The sequence below is a fragment of the Anser cygnoides genome, chromosome 2 (genome assembly GCF_040182565.1).
Source record: "Anser cygnoides isolate HZ-2024a breed goose chromosome 2, Taihu_goose_T2T_genome, whole genome shotgun sequence".
In the NCBI taxonomy this organism is placed as follows: Eukaryota; Metazoa; Chordata; class Aves; order Anseriformes; family Anatidae; genus Anser; species Anser cygnoides.
Genome location: NC_089874.1, coordinates 151,883,964 through 151,905,241, shown reverse-complemented (window position 1 = coordinate 151,905,241; position 21,278 = coordinate 151,883,964). Strand labels below are relative to the sequence as shown.

General features: G+C 41.8%; 2 protein-coding genes across 7 annotated transcripts; one reads left to right on the top strand and one right to left on the bottom strand.

The window, feature by feature from the left end:
• Positions 1–478: 478 nt before the first annotated feature.
• On the bottom strand, positions 479–4,730 carry NDUFB9 (NADH:ubiquinone oxidoreductase subunit B9). Its single transcript, XM_048049348.2, has 4 exons — positions 4,591–4,730; positions 4,079–4,271; positions 1,678–1,791; positions 479–725 (listed from the first exon to the last, which is right to left on the bottom strand). The coding sequence occupies exons 1-4, from the start codon at positions 4,674–4,676 to the stop codon at positions 594–596; spliced, it is 525 nt and encodes a 174-aa protein (XP_047905305.1). The 5' UTR covers positions 4,677–4,730; the 3' UTR covers positions 479–593.
• TATDN1 (TatD DNase domain containing 1) lies at positions 4,666–20,831 on the top strand. Of its 6 annotated transcripts, none has more exons than XM_048049319.2 (12): positions 4,666–4,791; positions 5,515–5,580; positions 6,528–6,577; positions 8,430–8,493; positions 9,714–9,857; positions 9,958–10,000; positions 14,164–14,249; positions 14,372–14,412; positions 15,847–15,923; positions 16,601–16,671; positions 17,569–17,695; positions 20,607–20,831. In XM_048049319.2, the coding sequence occupies exons 1-12, from the start codon at positions 4,770–4,772 to the stop codon at positions 20,707–20,709; spliced, it is 894 nt and encodes a 297-aa protein (XP_047905276.2). In that variant the 5' UTR covers positions 4,666–4,769; the 3' UTR covers positions 20,710–20,831. The 6 variants fall into 6 exon arrangements, with proteins under 6 accessions (XP_047905276.2, XP_047905269.2, XP_013040461.2 ...); XM_048049312.2 differs by having other exon boundaries at positions 20,344–20,831; XM_013185007.3 differs by lacking the exon at positions 4,666–4,791 and adding an exon at positions 5,146–5,366.
• Positions 20,832–21,278: the final 447 nt, after the last annotated feature.

Below are 21,278 nucleotides of genomic sequence, written 5' to 3'. Positions count from 1 at the left end.
GTTTGTCCTTTTAAACAAACCCAAGCACATTTTAGCTTTACACAACAAGTGTAGCTTTAAACAATTTAGCTTTAAACAATTTAGACATATTGAAGATGACTGTAAAATTTCTAAGTAGCCAAGTTAAAAACCTTTTTTTTTTAATATATATCCAATCTGAAGATGTTTAGTCCTTAAAACAGCTGAAATTAAGCTTATGTTTTTTCTCTTGGAACATGGGCTTTATGCAGATACTTTTTCAGTCCCAGTAGTCGGGTTTTCCAACTCTTGCTGTGAAAGCTGCAAAGTAAGTTGTAGAAAGTGTTCAACTTTCTAGAGCTCACTCTGGTGTTAGTATCCCATAAAGATTTCTTCACTGGCTGGTCCAGTGGTTTCTTCGCTTTAGGTACACAGCACAGATGTTAACAGTCATCTATTCTACGCCACACAAACTGGAAGTGCGTGCCTGCTGTAGTAGGAGACCAGAACGTCACAAAAATGCTTTCTGTTTCATTTTACTTGGCTTTATTTTGCATGACAGTAGCATATGTTCACTGGCATACCTACTGCCTACAGAGGATGGATCGCTTCAGTTCTCGCGTGCAGTAACGCTTTCACATGGGCATTTCACGGGGCCTTGTCACAAACTGCCACCACAGGGGTGGCAGATGCCCTTCCTTACGAGCAGGAGGCAAGGCTTCGGTTTTTGGACCATCACTTGGAGTTTCTTCTTCTAATTGCTTCATCTACAACATGACAAAAATATAATGCTTTAGTGCAGATAAACAGCAAAGCTGACCCCATTTCAGAAGGAGAGAGCTAGCAGTAATGCCTTCACTTGTCCTCACTATTCACTTACAAACTCGGTAATCACTGCAGGCTCATATTACCTAATTAAGGACTTTCTAAGAGGGGAAAGTGGTTTACAAGAGAATTTTGTACTTAAGAGGTCATCATTTCCTTATAATTCACGTCTGCCATTGCTAAATAAACTGCATTCTCTCGCTTCTTTGAAAAATCAGCAGTTAAATTACAGGTCCTAAAACACTCCCATACGAGTCAGTAGGAGACTTCTATTTTTGCATGCCCCCAACAGCCCTTTAGATGTCATCAATGGATGTTTCCTGAAGCAGTGTCAGTGCTGGCTGCCACGCTGTTAATTCTGATAGAAGTGACATGTTACATATAATCCAACTAGTTCTCTACAACCAAATCTAAAAATTATTTTGGGATAATCAACTTCTGCCAACTGAAGCTCAATATAAGTTGACCAGAAATTGGTCTGGATTCCCAAATGATGAAGTCTGTAGTAAGTAATTTTTAAAGGTGCATCCACAACACGTTCAGAAGAAGAGGAATTCTCTGGTCATTCATCTCTTCTCATCTCACTTCGGAGTTACCTTTAGTAAAACAGCTACAGCAGCCCTGCACTAACTGAAAGGATGGCTGCAGGTTCAGCAGCCACCAAACTCAGCCATTCAAATTCCCTTAATGGCCTTCAGGAAGCTGTAACTCAGATCTGTGCACACATTTTAAGTCAAGCCAGCATTTCACACTGAAAAGCGTTCTAACAAAGCAGAGCCTAAGACCACAGCAGGCATTCAGCATTCTCACTTAAAATATTTTCCAAGAGCACAGCTCAATGCCACACAAAATGCTTGCTAAAGAAGCTTCACCTGGCATCGAACAAGCACTGACCTCTTTCTCCCAGCTTTCCTGCTGCAGCTTCTTCCATTGCTCTCTCTTGGCAAAGTAGTCAGGATACATTGCCTTCTCAGAAGGATGCCAATAATCCAAGCACCATTCAGGAATCTGTTAAAAAACAGCAACAAAACAACACTTTTATTACGTATGTATATAAAAACATGTAAAGTCTCTATATAGTATACTAACACACGAAAGAACTAAACATGCTCATTAAACCCGTTATTAAAATGGATAAATAACCCATGAAATAAAGTACCACGTAAAACCAGCACGTAAGAATTATCTATTGTCAGTCACAGAGGGCAGAGCTTTTAATCTATTTCATGAATTCTCCTAAGTCATAGGAGAAAGTCATAGTGACTTGCTTAAATCATAGCATCTCAAAGACAGACCCCAGGTCACCTCCGTTTACTCTACAGCTCCTGAAATAATTCCATCTAGGGGAAAAGATGGATTTTCCTCCCCTCCTATCCCCAAAGGCGGCAGGTTAAAGATCCTTCTCTGCAACTACTAATTCATTTTGTTTGACAAAGAACTTAACAGCTCACTTCTGCTTGTCTACAGCTATTCCAAAAATTAGCGGCCTTTAGATCTTGATTATGGTTCAACCTCTGGAGGACTGGACCAGCTCTGGATGGATATCCTAATAAAAACTGAATTTCGAATTTTGCAGCAGCGTATTGCTTTGCTTAGCTTAGAGAAAAAGAGGCCAAGAGGTGACCTCGCTGCTCCCTGCGGCTCCCTGAGGAGGGGCAGTGGGGAGGGAGGTGCTGGTGATAGCAGGACACGTGGGAATGGCACAAAGCTGCGCCAGGGGGGCTTCAGACTGGACATCAGGAACAATTTCTGTACTCTGAGGGTGGTCAAACACTGGAACTGCCTAGAGAGGTGGCTTGTGCCCTGTGCCTGCCAGTGTTCAAGAGGCATCTGGATAATGCCCTCATTAATATGCTTTGACTTTTGGCTAGCCCAGAAGAGGTCAGGCAGTGGGACTAGGTGATCTCTGAAGGTCTCTTCCAACTAAACTATTTTATTGTACATCGCTGAATGTTAATATTTTAAAGATAAAAACACTGACAAAAAAAAATAAGGAAAATCTATGTCAAAATTAAGTTGCTCCAGTATCATCATTCATCCACTGACATTTGCAGTTTCCTGCTGTGATTCTCATCGCTGAGTAAAATTTTGGCTTGATAGAAAGAACAGACCGGCTATTAAATAACGATATACATATACCAAGCACCAGTAAAAAAAAAAAAAACATCAGACAGAGATTTAAAAAAGTTACATTTTGTAGCAGCTTCTACAATGGACAGTCCCTGATAAACCAAGAAGCCAAACCCTTGTGATAGCCACTTGTTTAAAGCACAGGCTTCGCATTTAAAACAGGGCAAAGGAAAGCACATAAATCCATTTATATTTCTGTATCAAAACTAATCACTGCTCAACTGACCTTTTTTCTGTCTGGATTCGTTTTCACCATTCTCTCTACTACTGCTGAGGCTCATGACCTTGGCACAAGCTTAAGTTCCCTTCTTCCATTCCCACTCGTGTTCTTTTTTCTGCCTCTAAATCTATGTCAGGTTCTTTCACATGGCTTCTTATCTGTAAGGAGCTGATCAGATCTAGTCTTCTGCATCAGCACTGTCTTCAGAATTTGGGAGAAAAAAGGTGCGTGTACTCTCTAGATCAGTACTGACTTCTCGTAATGTATGAAAAGAGACAATGCCAAAACAGTGAAAACGCTGCGTTTTTTTGTGAAGCCTGTTTCTTCACTCCTAACACATCGGGGGGAGGAGCCAAACTCCAGAATGTCTCACATTCTAAGAACAGTGCTGCTATTTTTAAGCATACAGCTCAACATAAAATGGTCCTCAAATACTTATTTGGCACTGCAGTGGATCAAGGGAAATGGTAATTTGTATCACTACTCAAAATGCTGGAAGAAGGAAGGCCAAGTGAAGGAAGCTCCCCAGCAGCCAGGCTGACATCAAGTTCCGACAAAACCAGAGACCAGGGCTGTGACCAGACGCCACCACACAGGGTGGTGCTGCTTCCTCCCCCTCCACTGTCACAGCTCTGCACCAACCCTGTCACTCCGCCTGTCTGACCCACCGCCGAGCAGCTTCCAGGTGCTTAAATCCCATCAAAACAAAGCCTCTGTCCTCTGACAGAGCAGCGAGCTCCATTTCAAATGACCACAGAAGCACAACTCCTAAGCAAGCAATAAGTTTTCCAGCACGGAGGTACCAGAGAAATACCGCTGAACCAAACTGCAGCCCTATTAAAGCCTACTTAAAACACTCACCTTCTTTTCAGTGCCAGAAGAGCGAGGTAAGCGCACTAACAACCACCCCAAGCACAGGACTGCACAACCCCACAGCCCCCTTACCTTGTAGCACTCGTATCTCTCGTAGGAGGTGCCCCCAGGTGAATCGGGGAAGATGTAGGGCTGCGGGTGCTGGTGTGCCCAGAACTCCTCCTGACCGGCCTTCAGCAGCTCTGTAGCTTTCACCATATCCTTCACATCCTTGTTCTTATCGAACCGCTCTCTCAGGAGGCAGGCAAGGTATCGGTACTTGTCTCTGCAGGCACACGACATATGCAGTGTGTAGATTTAAATAAAACATCACAGAGAACATGGCAACATCCTCTCTTACCCCTACACAAAGACAGGGCTCCTGAGGGCCTCCTGTCCCCACACCCAGTGTCTTTTCAGGCACTGACAAGAGGCTCAAGAGACATTTTGACATTCTCCTCACCCCTTCAGCCACGTTTAGAGGAAAGGGACGAGGATAAAATCCTCCCCCCCCAACCCCACGGGGCCCCGTCTCGGTGGGGAAAGCCGGCAGCGGGGGCTCAGCCCTCCCCCGCTCCCCGCACCTCGCTCCCTCCCGTCCTCACCGGTGGATGCACCAGGACTCCAGGTGCCTCAGGGACTTCTTGTAGAGCCGCAGCACCTTCTGCTGGTGCGTGAGGTACGCCGCCATTTCGCGCTGCCCTACCCCTCACCTTCATGCGCGGCGCCTCACGGGAACGTGGCGGCCGGCCCCGGGCGCAGGCGCCGAGCTCCGCCCGCCGCCATGAACCGAGCCAAGCTCATCGGTGAGGGGATGGGTGGCTTAGCGGGGTCCCTGTCCTTGTTCCCGTCCCTGTCTCCTCATGTCCGCCGAGCCCCGGGTCCCTCCGTGCTCCCCCCGGGGTCGGGGCTGAGGAACCCGCTCCCCGCGAGGGGCTGAGGGCGGCGGGCGCCGGCCGCTGTGGTGACATGGCCGGCGCTTCGTCGGGCTTGTCGCCCTGTTCAAGCCCTGTCTCAAGCCCTTTCCCCCCGCTCCCAGAGCCGAGGTGCAGGCAGGCTGCCCTTGAGGGGCGGTTAGAGCCGACGAGAAGGGTTTCGGGGTGATTCTGCCCTTTTTGGGGCTTCTCCGAGGGGCTGTTGTGCGCCCCTTGAGGTTCCTCCCCCCCCCCCCCCCCCCCAATTCAGTGGGTTCCAGCAAGCTCTTGTCTTGCTTTTCGCGTTGGTGTCTTAACTGTGGGCGTTAATAATCTTTAATTTTATCGAATTGGCTTGGATAAAAGCGTTCATAGGAGCACTGATTTAAAGGCTGTGTGCCGGTTGCTGCATTTTGCCTTCCCTCCTGCTGCTGAGGTGAATTGGCAGCTTCGTGGGGAAAGCCCAGGTGCTTGCAGAAAGCAGTGTCTCGGTATCTGCTTGTGGTGGTGAGGGCAGCTCTTCTGTACGCCTATAAAATAAGTCTGGAGTTCTCAGAATGAAATGTGGAATGATTCTAATATCTGTGTTTGGGGGTTGTTTGTTTGTTTTTACAGATATCGGTATTAACCTTACAGACCCTATGTTCAGAGGAATCTACAGAGGAACACAAAAGCATCAAGGTAAAGTTACTCTTTTTAAAAGGGAAACCTTGTGCTTGTCAGAAAGTAAGATTAGAATTTATTTTCTTCTTCAAAAAACAGATGTGTATTATTTATTAGGGCTTGAAGTAGAAAGTGTGACAAAATAATCATAGAGTGGGTTGGGTTGGAAGGGACGTTAAAGCCCACCCAGTTCCAACCCCCTGCCCTGGGCAGGGACACCTCAACCAGCCCAGGCTGCCCAAAGCCCCATCCAGCCTGGCCTTGAGCACCTCCAGGGATGGGGCATCCACAGCTTCTCTGGGCAGCCTGTGCCAGGGCCTCACCACCCTCAGAGTACAGAATTTCTTCCTTATATCTAATACAAATTTACCCTCTCTTAGTTTAAACCATTATCATTTGTCCTGTCACTGATTTATCCTAGATAAAGAGTACCTTTCCAGTTTTCCTATAGGTCCCCTTTAGGTACTGGGAGGTGAAGTTAGACTTTCTAAGCAAAATGCATTTATTTTTTTTCCTACTGAGTTGCTTCTATTAAGTTGTCATATAGGTGACTACTTTGGGAGCAAAATGGAATGCTGATGTATTTATATTCAGATAACATGGAAGAAGTTGATATAAGAGTTAGGAACAATAAACTATCAAAGTATTGCATTGCTGAATCGTAGTTATTAATTATAAGTGATGCTTTTTTCTTTCACATTCTACATATATATATATTTTCATATTTTATATATATATATAAATTAAAGAGCCTTCTAAAATATGTGAAAAATATTCATCGACTTTCTGGACTTAGACCAGATTTTCAGTTATTGCATTCTGTTATTCTTTTTTTAAAATGAGGTTCAAAGATTGTTCGTGATAGGAATTTTGACTGCATGAAAGTAATCTTTAGTTCAAAAGTAGTTAAATTATGCCATAAAAACCTTAAGTTCAATTAGTGATATTTCTGTAAACTTTTGCAGATGACCTTTTGGATGTGGTAGAGAGAGCAGTTAAAGTTGGCGTTAAAAAGGTAATTTCTTATAATTAGACAACTTCTTCAGTATTTTAAATTGCTTTTAAATATTTTGTTTTCATAGTGCTGCAGTATGAAAACAACTGTTTCTGGAAATTGCAATGGAAAATGCAGTAACTTTCTTCAGTGCCATAATGCAAAAATATTCTGTGCAGGTAGCATTGTCTTTAAGTTGCACAGATGCTCAGGACGTAAGTTCAGTAGTACTGTATGTGATCTGTATTTACAGTTTCCAACATACAGTTTCAACAGAACAATGATCTCCTCTAACCTACTGTAATCATTTTTTACAGAAGTTTCCGCATTAGTTATATTATAAGGCACAGCTCCCATCTTTTTGTATCCTGTGTGACTCTTACCGTACAGTTACTGATACAGGTCCAAACACAAAAAAAACTCTTGTGGACCTTTCTTGTGAAACTCTGGTGAACCTTCAGATATTTCGATATGTAAAAGGAATTGGTAACTGCCAAAAATATGGAAGTACCTGTACAATCTTACGGTTGATAAATCTGAATGTCTGCTAGTAAATATTGGCAAGGTTGTAACTGTTAGCTTGAGATCAGTGTTCTCAGCAATGGACCACACTCCTTTAGTTATAATACTCCAGCCTGCCTGTATGTGCATCTCTAAACTCAATAAGTTATCAAAGCAAAATTATGAATTAAAATAGAATGCGTCACGTGCTGCCGTGAACTGTTCTGCTGTACTGATAGGCTGGTGCATTAGAAATAAAGAAATAAACCCTCCTCTAGAAGAGGAACAGCCATCTTGATGGTTTGCTGAAAGGCTCTTGTCTGAAAGAGTGGGAAACAAACCAAGAGATGAAAAAAGAAAACACTACTGATGGGGAAGGTACCACAGTGCAGCGAATACAGACTCATAGTCACTTTTACTGTGTTTGTATGTGCTGCATAAGCATTATTTAATCCTTATACCACCCTCTGAGAGTAGGTGACAGTTTTTGTCATCAAAAATAAATTGTATGCATAACTTTTCAAGGTGCACGGTGGATTCAGAAATAGGATTCAGGAGTTCCTTGTCCACCTTCAGGAGGGTGGTCGGGCCCTGGGACAGGCTCCCCAAGGAATTGGTCATGGTACTGAGCCTGCTGGAGTTCAGGAAGCGTTTGGACAGTGCCCTCAGACATACAGTTTTGATTTGTAGGTTAATTAAAGCTCCTGTGTGGAGTCAGTAGCTGGACTTGATGATCCTTACGGGTCCTTTCCAACTCAGGATGTTGTCTTCTGTTCTGTTCTTTCCAGTCTTGCTAGGCTGGCTATGTTGCTGGTCTTCACAGTGATAGAAATCAATTCCAACCCAGGTTGTTTTCACTTGTCTAGAAACTTAATCTCCTTATTTGAAAATATGCATATTTGTCCACATAGCTGGTGATCTATGATTTTTTTTGTGTGTGAAGTTAATGTCAGCTTTATTTATTTTTCTGGTGGCAGTGCTGGGACGTGTCTAGTCTGTAACGGAGCACACTGCAGAGCTGCCTGACTTGGTGTTGACTAAATCTGATACATAGCATGTGAGGGATAAGTAAAATTTCTGGAGTTCATTGTCTTAGAACTTAGCATTGCTGCAAATAGAAGTATTTTACTCATTTAATGGTTTGAAATCATTAGTATAAAAGATACTTGATTTAAAAAAAAAAAAAATCAATTTTTGCTACCTAGGCTATTTTCTAGCTCCTGAGAAGTATTCAGATTTGTTACTACGAAACTTTGTTATATATGCATTAGTAATTTTCTCATGTTTTCTTTCTAGATTCTTAGTTCTGAGTGTTTTCTCAAACGTGTTTGGTGTTCAAAGCAGAACGTACTGACAGTACTTTTCTCTCAAGTTTTTGATCACAGGTGGAAGTCTACAAGATAGTAAAGATGCATTGCAGCTGGCACAGACCAATGGTATGTTCACTTTAAACTTCTGTTGTCAATCAAAAATAGTCTTCTCAGAATTAACAGTTTAAAAGGAACAGCCCCTGGAGGTGTTTACAGAATCTCGGATTAAAATAAAGAAAAGCGTGTTTCAGAGTGGGATAGATGCATTGCGCGTGGCTTTATGTTGCTATTTATGTCCCTGGGTGATGGAAGCAATTGGTCATTCCTCTAATTTCTGTTTATAGATAATTTGATGTTTAGAAAAAGCAAACTACACATGTTTCTGGAAGCAGAAAGCTTTTGCCAAGGCCCTCTTCCAGAAATAAGCTGAAATGCGTATATAATGCGGAATGTGAGTTTCTTGGTGATTTTTCTTTTTAGTGTAATTTACCAATCTATCATGACCAGCTGAACAGCAGAGGTACTTTCCTCTTTATGGTTCTCATGATTTTCCCTCTTTTTCTGCTGAAAGGACTATGTCCTTCCTTTCCTTCCTTAGGCAAATATCATTCCACTGATTACTTAAAGATGTATTTGAACTGTAAAACACACATTAAAGTACTGTTTACAGAAAAAAATCATAAAGTAATTTAGGTTGGAATGAACCTGAGGAGGTAACCTGCTCCAGCTGAATCCACCTCCTCACCTCCATCAAAGCAGGACCAACTTCAACACTAGCTCGGGGCCTTTATACATGTGTGTGTATATATGTATGTACATATTTTCCTCCTATGCTCTTGCATTCTTTGTAAAGGCACTAAACAGATCTTTTAGTGTTGGCACTGAGGTAGTCTGGATTGGATTTCTAGATAAATCAGGCTAGGTGTTGTTGGCAAAATTCTGTACCAGCTAATGTGGAGGTGTGAGGGGAAATCACATACCACCTGCAGTTCTTGCAGCTGAGGGTAACGTGATTCCTAGGTGATCTCAAGAGGTAGGTGCCTTCGAACCTCGACAGTTCTGTGATTTGTCGAGGGCTGCTCCGCCAGAATAGTTCACCTCAGTACTGCAACTGAATGATGGGCAGTAAAGAGAAGCCTCCAGCCCCAAATAGAGATACTGTCTGGCATCGTTAAAGCACGAAGAGTCAATGTAATAAAATCGCAATGATAAAGACGTTCAGAAGGAATTTCCTTCTAAAGTTAGGAACAATAAGGAAAAAAAGTCCAGATACTGGCTATACTTTACATAAACTCATTTTTTTTTTCTTATTTTCCTTAAAACCTTCTAATCCTGTCTTGCTTTAGATATGTTTTACAGTACAGCTGGCTGCCATCCCACACGCTGCGGAGAATTCGAGCAGAGTAGCCCTGACCAGTATTTATCTGAACTAAAAAGTCTGATTGAAAAAAATAAGACAAAGGTAATAGCAGTTGGAGAATGTGGCCTAGGTAAGTGTTACCTTAGTATTTTGATATTATTTTTTCCTAGATATATGAAAAAAATCGTAGCACCGTAACTCACTGGGGGTTTTGTTCTTTCCAATTGTAGATTTTGATAGATTAGAATTTTGCCCGAAGGACACCCAACTCAAGTAAGAAACTTTTGATGACTCTTAAGTTGACTTGTACCAATTTTCTGTCCTTTATTCTCCTGCGTAGCATTTTGTCAGGTATAGATCTGCAATTTGCAGTTTGTTTGTTTATTTTCTAACAAAAATGTGACTTTAAAGGAGGATGCCTGCATTGAAGAAGTGCTGCGCTCTACGTTTTGCTGTCTGTCTGGTGTTGACTTACACATCCTTTTCTGTAAAATCTATCAGCTTTTGTTGGTTTCTGGGTATGGCAGATATTCGTTCTTGCTAATACTGAGGGACTCTTGGAGACTCGTAGGGAGAATAATATAATTGCAGTGCGTGAAAGAAGAATTAGGTTGTTGGAGTGGAAGGTGTGGGCGAGGGAACAGAGCTGTCAAAAAGGATAAGTCAGCAGCGGAGAAAAGGAAGCTTTTACTAAGGGCAGCGTTTGCTGAGATGGCCGAGAGCTGATGAAAAAATTAACCTGAGGAGTTGGGAGAGATCTGTATTTTGAAGTAATCAGTGCAGCAGAGATACTGAGTGGAAGAAGCACCTGAAATCAGCTCACTTTTTTTTTTTTTTTAGTGAAAACCTCTGTCTACAGAGAGAACTGTGGACAGAGATAAGTGTAGGAAGAGGCAGGTGATTCATCCCTCATTTGAATTTATGAATTATGTTGCATATTACTGCAATGAGTAGACGTAGTCACTGGGGGGCAGTGGTTAGGTGTGGTTTTTCTAATTGCCACGTGTTCTCAGTGGGTAGAGTTAATCAGTTCTTTGTAATACTACAGTCATACAGTAAAATATTCACCAAACTGAACAGATTTTTCTTTTCCTGGTAGCATTCAGTGTACAGCAGCTTCGCTGGTATATACTGTGAAGAAGCGCTCCACACTTTGGAGCATAACCTGTTAACTTTCTGTGGCAAGCTAAGATACTGGAGGAATATCATATTTTAGGATCCTTGATGCTCTTGAAAGAAAATTTAAGGAAAAAAAATATGTGATTGTCCTTAGCTAATGAACTGTAGCCGACAACCTGTAGTGAAAAACTTCTAATTGGATGGACTGAAATTGGGTTGCAAGGCAAGAAGTGACAGGGTGGAACAGAAATCACTCCTAAAGTGGTAGGTGAATCCTTTCTCATTAAGGTTGATAATGATGGAAAATCTTTATCTGAGCTGTTTCAGTGAATCGAATGAAACACATGAATCTACTTTCAAGGAGCTTTTTTGAGAGCCCTTGCTGGAAATTGCAGTTGGAAGGAGGTGACTGATGAAAAAGACCAAAGCAAGAAGTGCAAGGGAGCAAAGAACTACTGAAAGCCTCAAGGACAGATGCCTGCAAATGTTGTTTGCAGACTCCTCATCTTCTAAACAGGCTGCTTTCCGTGCTGTTCACCTCCGTGTGTTTGTGAAGTGTGGTCGGGGTGTTTGAGGTTGTTTTGTTTTCGTTTTTGTTCAGTCGGTATTGAGTTGGATACAGTCGTGACCTTTAGCAGACCGGAGAGCAAGTTCTTCAAATTAATATTCCGTGTATGCTTGATAAATGAACAGAAAAGGAAGGCAAAGTGCGAAACGCAGCACACCTGCTGGTGGGCAGCACACCAGCTGTCAGCTGCTCTGTCCTTCAGGTGTTGGAGCAGCCGCTAGGATAGCTGTCAAGAGTTCCCCTGTGGAAGAGAAGTGTGACAGTTTCCCAGTAGATAGTATCTGAGCATGACCTCTAGTTTATTTAGCGTTTAGTCGTGATTTTTTAGTTAGTTACCCTGTGTTTCCTTCTGAATAACTTCCGCCTGTAAAAATGGAAATGATTGTTTCATCCCGTTTCTGGGATTGAAAAGCTAATGAAGATGAAATTCCTTTGTTGAAGCACCACTGGGAACTTTTTGTCTGAATCTTTTGCCGTTTTCATAACCTGTCCAGTAGTAAGTGGTGATTTGAATGGTAGGTGAAGATGGTGCCTTCGTGTTATGCAGAAGATCTCATTATAAATGGACTGATGAGTACAGAGAAGTTTCCCTTCTGTGCTACTGTGATGGGTTTACAGGGCTCAGTGGCAGGGAAAGCAGCAGCTGCAGCTCTGTTAGTGCCTTGGTTCCAAACCTGAAAATACCATGGCATTTGATCTTTGTGGTCAAAACTAAATCTGCAAACAAACACACAGGAATGTTTTCAGACTTCCTTATTGAGAAGAAACAGCTAGCACTGAATGACTCTCAACCGAAAGAAGGTGGCTGCACCTAAGTACTGAACCTAGTAAGGCTTGGGTGCCTGCTCATTTATATTGTTGCATTCTAATCACTGTATCTCTGATTTCTTTACACTTTTCCAGATTTTCTTCCTTATGTTTCTTTTTCTTTCCTTTTTCTTCTCTGGGAATTTCCCCATCAACCTCCCCTGCTGCTAGATACAGAAGAAGCTTACATCACCTTCCCGTTTGTAGGGGCACTTAACTTTGAGAAGGGTACTGGTCTTGAAGGTACAAAATTAGATTGCAGTTGGCCCGTGGGTTACTCATGGGGGTTATTTGCAGCTCAGTCTCTAAACCTCATTTTCATATGAAATGAGTCTTCTAAAGAATGAAAATCAACCAATTGTAGCTATTAACTGCAAGAGTAATCATGAGTTGCGATTAAACTTATATTTAGTCAATCTAAACTAAGCACTGTATCTAAGACTAAAGAGAAAATTCTAAGTAGGGGTAATACCTTCTGAATTTTCATGTCAGTTTTTAGTGTTAAGTCCATTTTTCTTCCGCCTGCTTTATCTCAGAGATCCACGCTGATGCACAAGGAAGTTAACTTTTATCAGAGAAACAGCAACCTGCAGTGTACAGAAAAGTGCGAATTGCACAAATCAAAATGACAGGCTGTGCTATCCTTTTGTTTGTGCCTACTTCTTATTTATATGTTATAAAGGTGTAAAACTAATGGTTTGCTGCCATTTTCTCCTGTTCCATACGTGAGTCATATGCAGCGGTATGCAGACATGAGTTTGCCTTTGTGTCTGACACCTAATGGTGGCAATGCCCCAGTGCCCTAGGCTGCGTTTCGCCTAAAGAAGCCCCACATGCGCATACAGACCCCGACTGCTGGACAGGCAGTGTTGTCCTTCCGTCCTGCCCAAGTAATGTCATTTTTCATATTACGTACGGCTACTGAGTCAGGTCTGCACTGGTGGCCCTCTACCATGCATAAGTTCCTCTAACGTGTTTCCTGAGCGCTTGCAATTTGCATGCCTGGGTGCAGCGTGACAGACAAAAAGAAATGGTAAAGGATAATTAATGCTCTGGGGTCAGAACTAGCTGAAATGGCAAGTGGCAGGATTAGGTCAGTGCTAACTAGTTTCCTTTAGAAACTGGCTCCCTATTTACCTCCTCTCTGCCCGCATTTTTATGTCTCTCCATAGGATGGCTGCCTCGCTGTTACTGCTCCTTCAAAGGGAAAACTAGAATAGAAGGTAGGAGAAGGATAAAAATGAGGGAAAAGGAAGGGATGCAGGCACACAAAAGGGAGGAGAAGTGGGAAGAGTGACGGTAATGAGCGGAACAGGGCAGAAGTAAGATGCCTAATATTGGTACTCGTTCCACCCCAAGAAAAGCAGGACTGCCCTTCATGCAAGAGCGAACAAAAACTCTGAACTGTTACTTCTCAGGACAGCCAGCTCTGATGCCTGGTTTTGGCCATTTGAAGCTACAGAAGTTTTCACAATGCTCCCTCGCTCACCCATACAGCTTTTATGAATGCTTCTTGAAATAGCGGTCTGCATGCGGTACGCTCTCTTCCATTCCTGAAATTTCAAAACCTTGTGGAGAGAACAGTCAGTTTCTGTTTCATTAAAAATAACTAAATAAAACCAACCTCCACCAAGACCCGCTCTGCACAAGCTTTGCGTCCTTTGCGTATATATGTATGCATTCTTCCAGCATTGATGCTCCTGACCACTTCTTATGCACCTTCAGGAGCAGGTCACTACTGTAGGAATGAATATGTAATGAGAGAGAGTTTCTTTTAAACTTGAGTTCTTAAACTGTGCAATTGATAACTTGTGCATGGCAAATCTATTAATTCAGTCTTCACCTCTGGAGGACAAAAACGTACAAGCACTGAAAAAAAACCTGTTCTGCTATATTTAGCCTTAGACTGAGTTTCTGTTTAAAAGTGATTTTTATTTTACAGATATTTTGAAAAACAATTTGACCTGTCAGAACAGACAGGACTGCCCATGTTTCTTCACTGTAGAAACTCACACGCTGAATTTTTAGGTGGGTTTTGTTTGAGAGTTTCAAGCAGTAATAAATTCTGAATATGAAAGATCTGGAAACCTGAATCTTTCACCTTTGTTGCAGAGTTCTCTTATGTTTTTTTTATTTATTTCCTTTCATAGACATAATGAGAAGAAACAGAGATAGATTTGTTGGAGGGGTGGTAAGTTTGGACGTCAGAGCGGCTTTCATTTTTACCTGCATGTGTGTGTGCTTGGGGCTGGAGGATGTGTGTGAATACAGTTGTGGGACTTGTTGTTTGTCATGGAACCTGGGTGAGCCTCCAGTTACGTGCTTTCAGCTATTACAAATTCATATCAGCAATCCCGTCCCGTTTTTTTTGTATTTCTAAATTATTTCAGTATTTTTATTTTCATTGCTTATTCAACAGTTGTTTTTAGGGAGGGTGCTGCAAGGTAAGAGGATAGGCTGAGAAAAAGCTCTGCAGCTGACATGAACAGTTTTTCTTGGCCTGTCAGAAGGACAGTTTAAGCACCTTATAATTGACGTTGGCCTCTTTCCAATTCTGCAGTGTCCGTAACTGGAGTGCCTTCAGACCACAGATAATTTGGGTGTATGTTCCCAGTGGAAGCCGTAACCTCAAACATTTGCTTCTGACATCAGACATCATTTTCAAATTACATCCAGATGTAACTTTTCGTTGCTTTCTGTCTTTAGATATTCAAATTGTGTATTTTAATTCAAAAGCATAGCAGAAGAAACTTTGGATGAGATGATTAAGAAAGTCCAGCAACCCTCTTTCAGCTTTGCACTATGCCAGGGTCTTTCCAAAAGCAATAAAAGCTTGGATTATTCTGTCCCGCAAACATCAGACCACACCTCTTACAATAACATCGCAGTCCCCAAGTTTCCCCGTTGTCACCACAAAAACCTTCCCCAGCTCAGTGCTTTTCACGTTACGCTCTTACATCATGCTGTACAGCCTCTCCTTCCTTCCTCTCTTCTGCGAAGCTGGGAGCGAGTAGAGAAGCGAGGAACAGGCACCCTCTGCCGCGGGTCGTTCCCCTCACAGGGTGGGGAAGCAGGCAGTGTCATTGCTCCCCTTGGGGACAGAGAGCTGCAGTTTCCAGATGGGTTATGGTTTGCACCTTGTGGCCTGTTATTTGCATCTCTAGTTGCTGGGTGACCATATGGCATAGACTGCTTGCTGTGGACTGAGGTCTGTGAAGAACGTAAAACTGGCCCTTACCCTCCCTGACAGAGTCCTGGAGGGAATACAGAGGCCAGAACGTAAAAATTCAGCACACGCAGGATTGCTTCCTGGATAGTGTCCCACCTTCCGGCTGTCAGCCACAGGAAGCTCCTGGGCCAAACGCGGGATCACTGAATGGGCCTTTTCTGCATACATTTATCACTAATAAAATGTGGTGACCAGTTTTACAGCAGCGTGAGCTCTGCCGAAATTCAGAATCAGGTGAACCGTGTCCCACCTTTGTTTGAATTCATGAGTAATGCACTCCATCCACGGGTATTCATGACACAGATAGATACCAATATGTACTTGTAAATGACTGGAGATTTAGGTGAAGTCTGTATATTTCTATTACATGCATGCACGTATATTTATGTCTTCTAGGTTCATTCTTTTGATGGCACAAAGGAAGAAGCAGCAGCTGTAATAGATTTGGATCTTTACATTGGAATAAATGGCTGGTGAGTTATTTACAGGAAATAAAGCTATTTTAAAATGTCAGCTGCGGTGAACTCACTACTTTCTTTTAAACAATGAGGTCAAGTTTTCAAAGCTCAGTAGGCCCTTAATCGGCTGACAGATTTAGAATTGTACTCGTTAATCTTTTAGCTACGAAAAGTTCCTAACTCACAGCTCCAAAAGTTAATTGAGCCTTGGGTCCTTTCTGCTACCCTCCAATCAATCCTTGCTTATAAATAAATAAGGATTGAATGTGGAAGCAGGCTTTCTGTGAGGCACCTTTAAAATAAAATAGCATAGTTTTAAGTTGCTATGTTAAATCCAGGAGTAAAGCAAATGCAACCTGATCAGCCTTATATACCAGTCTCACAGTCTGAACCTCAGCAGTCATCTGGTCAAAAGTCAGCCGGCTTGACTTCAAATTGCATGGGTTGCTGAGGGCTGGGCAAGGGAGGCAGCACGGGTGGGGGTTCTGCTTACATACCACGTCGAGCCAGCTTCACTGTGTAGCTCCAAATCTGCTGTTCTCTGCAAGGTTTGAAGTTACCAGGAGCACTTGTAAAAATAAAACATTTTTTTATTAGTTATTTAGGAGGCTGCTTTTGCTGCAGAACACCAAGCGAAGTAATTACTTTTAAACACTTGTTTTTTTGTTTGTAACCAAACTCTGATTTTCTAGTTCTTTGAAAACAGAAGCCAACTTGGAAACCCTGAAATCAATTCCTAGTGAACGATTAATGATAGAGACTGGTAAGATCTTATGTCTTGGTCAGCTGTTAGTGACTTAAGTGCTCTTAGGCAATGTGTTTGCATAGCAATGATAAGGCAGGATCAAGAATTAAGGAGTCAGGAGTAGAAAAAGGACTGCCTGGTGCTCTACTTTAGAAGACAGGCTCCTTCTCAGCCTTCCACTAGAGGTAATAAGCTGCCTTACCAGCTTCTGACATTACAGGGGAAGATGAAAAGGACAAATTAACAAGCCCACATTTCCAGTTGCATTGAGATACTAAAATCCTGCTCGAGTGGTGGAAATGTACCATATGCAGGGCGACAGCTAAGGTATCTTCCCAGTGGTAACAGTAACGGCAACTGGAAACAACAGCTCTTTAAATGGAAGGAGGTGGGAGAAGGCTCAAATTCCCCTCCTGGGCTAATGAGCAGTGATTTTAATTTACTGACCCGGTGTGGGGTTTTTTCTTGCACGTACATTTTACATATGAGTAACTGTCCATTAAAAAAGCAGTATTTATTTTAATTTCTCAATCTGAGAGAAGGAAAAAAAAAAAGGCAAACTACCTAAATCCTTGAATTTATTTGCACATAAAGCACAAACCTGTTAAAAAACACAGGAAATTTCTGTGGAACAGATGCAGTGTGTCTAGCCATCTTTGTTACGCCAGTGGAAATTAGTGGTATATATTATTGTTGCTGATACTTCAAAAAGTAAAATTCTATGATAATGGTATGAAAATACGAAGATTGGTAAGATGTTAAATTGCCCAAATCTCTTAAATTCCATTTTGAACTGGAAGTCATTGCTAGAAAGAATTTGCTAGAGCTTTTGTCTGTGGACATAGTTGATGAAACTATCTCATGGTATTCTCAAGTGATTGCATGCTCCTAATTCTGTTTTTCAAATGAAACTAGATGCGCCTTGGTGTGGAGTGAAAAATACCCATGCTGGATCAAAATACGTAAAAACTACATTTCCTACCAAAAAGAAATGGGAAATAGGGCACTGCTTGAAAGACAGAAACGAGCCCTGCCATATAATGTAAGTGTACTGCTGTAGTAGTATGAAAAATACTTCAAATCTCACAGGGGGAAAAAAAGCAACAGTTCACTGGAGATGTAGTAAGTAGAAAGAAGTATGAATTTATTGAAACTTATGCAAGGTAGCGCTTAATTGGCTCTGAAAAAAAAAATTAAAAGGTCTTAATTTTCCCATTTTGGCAATTCTGGATGTAAAAAGCTCCCTGAAAACAAAATCAGTACTGTTTCTGGTTTTTCCCTCAATACGTTAGAGAATGGGTTAAACCCTGTAGAGTAACCTGACTTGAATAAATTTCGCTCAGCTGCAGTTATTTGTAAAACTGATAGAGCCTAGAGCTGTGCAGTCCTCTGAGGGCTGTGCTCTGAAGGGGGACGGCACCAAGATATGGCGTGGACAGAAACGACACGTTCATACAGCTTCTCCCAGGTCCCTGGGAGACCAGCCGTGGTGTGCCTGTGATATGAACTGCTATAACATGGATTTGGCTGGGATCCTTTCTGTATTCTACTACTGTGCTGTAAAAAAAACAGTCTCATGAAATACTGATCCTGTGAAGTTTAGTTACGAGTAACGGGTTGACATACAGATCAGAGAAGGAAAATTCTAAGGGCCACAGGACACAGAATTTAGACGTACAGAAACTTGGTTTTCTGCCACCTCTTTGTAATGCGTCCTCCCAGAGGTGGGAAAAGCAAGGAAACGTGCCCTTGTTTTAGTGAAAATGTGTAGTTATCTCCTGTTAAATAGCTTTGGCAGATGAAATGCCTGAAGTTTTACGACTGTTAGCACAATCTGGCTGGTGAGTCACGGCAGGCTTCTCTGTCATCTTCTCATTATCAGCTCCTGGAAAAGGAGCTCAGGAAGGTTTCTTGTGGCGTAGCACCTGAATGACTTCAGTGCAGCAAGTAAAGTTCACGGCTGTACTTACGCAGCTGCAAAGCCTGTTTGCGTGATCAAAAGATCTTTCTTTGCAGGGAAGCCTGTATGTATTTCTCTGAAAAGTTGTGTAAATGACCTGTTTGGAACTGGATTTTGAAATAGTTCTCAGGATGCTACGAAAGAATCTAGGAATTCGGCAGTGTCTAAGCAAGAGGTTATGTGACAACTGAGGGCAGTGCCGCGTTTTTGAGAGACCTGAAGAAACTTCAGAGAAAAAATTGATCGTGCTAAAGCTTACACAGTGACTCTACGAGTGTTCAAATGTATTTCTGTGCAGTTACGTTGCTCTGTAATACTCTTTGAAATTAATTTTATTTTGAAAACAAACACAATGCTAGCAGAGAAAAGCTGTTTCACTATTTAGGCTTTCTGAGGTCAGTCCATGACTGTGGAGTAGGGAAGAGATCAACTGCAAACAATCTTGTTTAGCTTAACCTTATTTCAAACCAACTGTCCTTTTAAAATTAATTATAACCTTTACTAGATGCAGATTAGTAACCTGAGAACCCCTTAAACCTTAGGAAGCGCAGTATTTTGTGACTTCTCAAGCAGCATGATCTGTTGTGAGAGGAAAGGTAGCGTGAGGCCACAAACTATATTTAATAATTAGGGTATATATGCTGTTTAATATAGCTCAGTTGGCAGGAGGGTTTTTCCACTTGTCTTTTTTTGGTGGTGGTGGATGGGGGCGGGGGGGCAGCTTTCAATTTTGCTGGTGATTTTATTTATATATATATATACACATATATATAAATAACTGCACTACCCCCCCCTTGGAAGCTATTTTTATTGAAATTCTAGCCACCAGAGGCTTTTTTTTTTTTTTCTCCTGAAGTTTTCATACACACAATGTCACAATAACTTGTAGGATGCTACAATAATAGCATCCTACTGCATCCCTGTGGGGATCGATACCTGTAAGCCCTACCAAAACTCTTCAGGGCTGAAATTTTTTGGTACTTGGCAATTATTTCTGTGTAGGTTTGATCTCACCCCATCTTCTCTTGAACATTTCCTTAAACCAAGAAGCTGTGTGGCTGTAAAGCACACGGGTGGGCACGAAACAGGCTAGTTCTTCATTGAGGAAAATACCGGCATCCCAGGAATAGTTAGGAGCAACTTTTTCTACTCTGCCTTCCTCAAAAAGAAGTTTAACTATTGTATAAGTTGAGGCAAAAATCCAGAACCCAAACACCATCGAACTTGAGGTCCTTCATCTATATTACAAAGAAGCTTGCTTGCTTTCCTGCTGCTAGGGGAAAAAAAATATGGTGTAAAGCCTGTTAGGAATTGTACAGAATATACATTTTTTTTCTGTACACACAAGTGATAGGCAATCAAGAAAATAAGTACAGAGACAAGGTTGTGGCTTGTTTTTGTCTCACTGAGTGTTACTACTACTCAGTCAATTTCTTTTGCCACTTTTTCCTGGGTTGTATCAAGGCCATGGGCCTTTTACAGTGCTCATTTAACATCGACTACTACTAGTACCTGCGTGTATTCCTCACAATCTAGAGAAAGGGGAGGTTGAAATGACCTCTTTTGGCAGCTGTACTCGCAGGTAAGTTTACAGCTGGAATTTAAGCTTTGCCATAAACCAGTTTGTTTATAGTGCAGCTTTAACCTTGAAAGGAGGTTAATGACGTCCAGTCTGAGGAATCAAGACCGCTGATAAAGACATGCACAAAGTGACACTTTCTTTGAAACAGAAAGCTGTTTAATAACCTCTGAACAAGAGTCAAAAGACCAAAGATGAATCTGTACCAGTGAGCAACCCGTGTTCAGGGAATGGACGTCAGTGACTTACTTAAAAGTGAAGCTGTTCGCAGATTTGAGCATCTTACCCTGTTGCTCTCAAAGGAGGTTTTTATTCCAGGTGAATCTTAGTTATTTATGTACATACAGATGCGACAGTCTGACACATATTCAGTACTGAGTTTCAGAGTCTCTAATACCAATCTTTCTTTTTTAGTCAAATTCTGGAAATAATGGCAGCGGTAAGAGAAGAAGACCCGCTCGAGTTGGCGAATACGCTATATAACAACACTATTAAAGTCTTCTTTCCAAATATATAAAGTTCTTCTTCTTAACACTCGCTCAGCATAACTTAAGACTGATCATATCTGCAAATTCTTATCAATGGAAGCCAGTATGTAGTGCTTTTTTTGTACAAGATTAAAGCTGATTTTGAAAAAGGTGGTCTGCATTGGTACAGTTTCTCAGCCCTATTTCCTTTTCATCAAGATTCAGGATCAATTTTTAAGATAGTCTAAGCTAGCAGCTCTTGTTAATACGTGTATGCATGGCAAAATGAATACCAGGCTGCTGAGTTCACATGTAGAATACCTCAAGTTACTACTGGTAATTCAGAAGTGCTTAACAAATCAAGTGCATGCTTTACTACTTTACCCCAAAGCTTAACAGTTTCATGTTTTTGTTCCGCATACACAAATGCTGTAGCATTAAGTCTACCAGCCTATTTTTTTATTTTTATTTTTTAAATACAACTCACTAGTTTTTAAGCAATAAAGCTCTGCTAATACTGAATTTGTAAGTAAAGCTACTTTGGTTCAGGCTTTTCATTTCTGATTTGAGCTGTCGAACAGTCTGCTTTCGCCACTATTTTTCCTTTACATCCAGAACT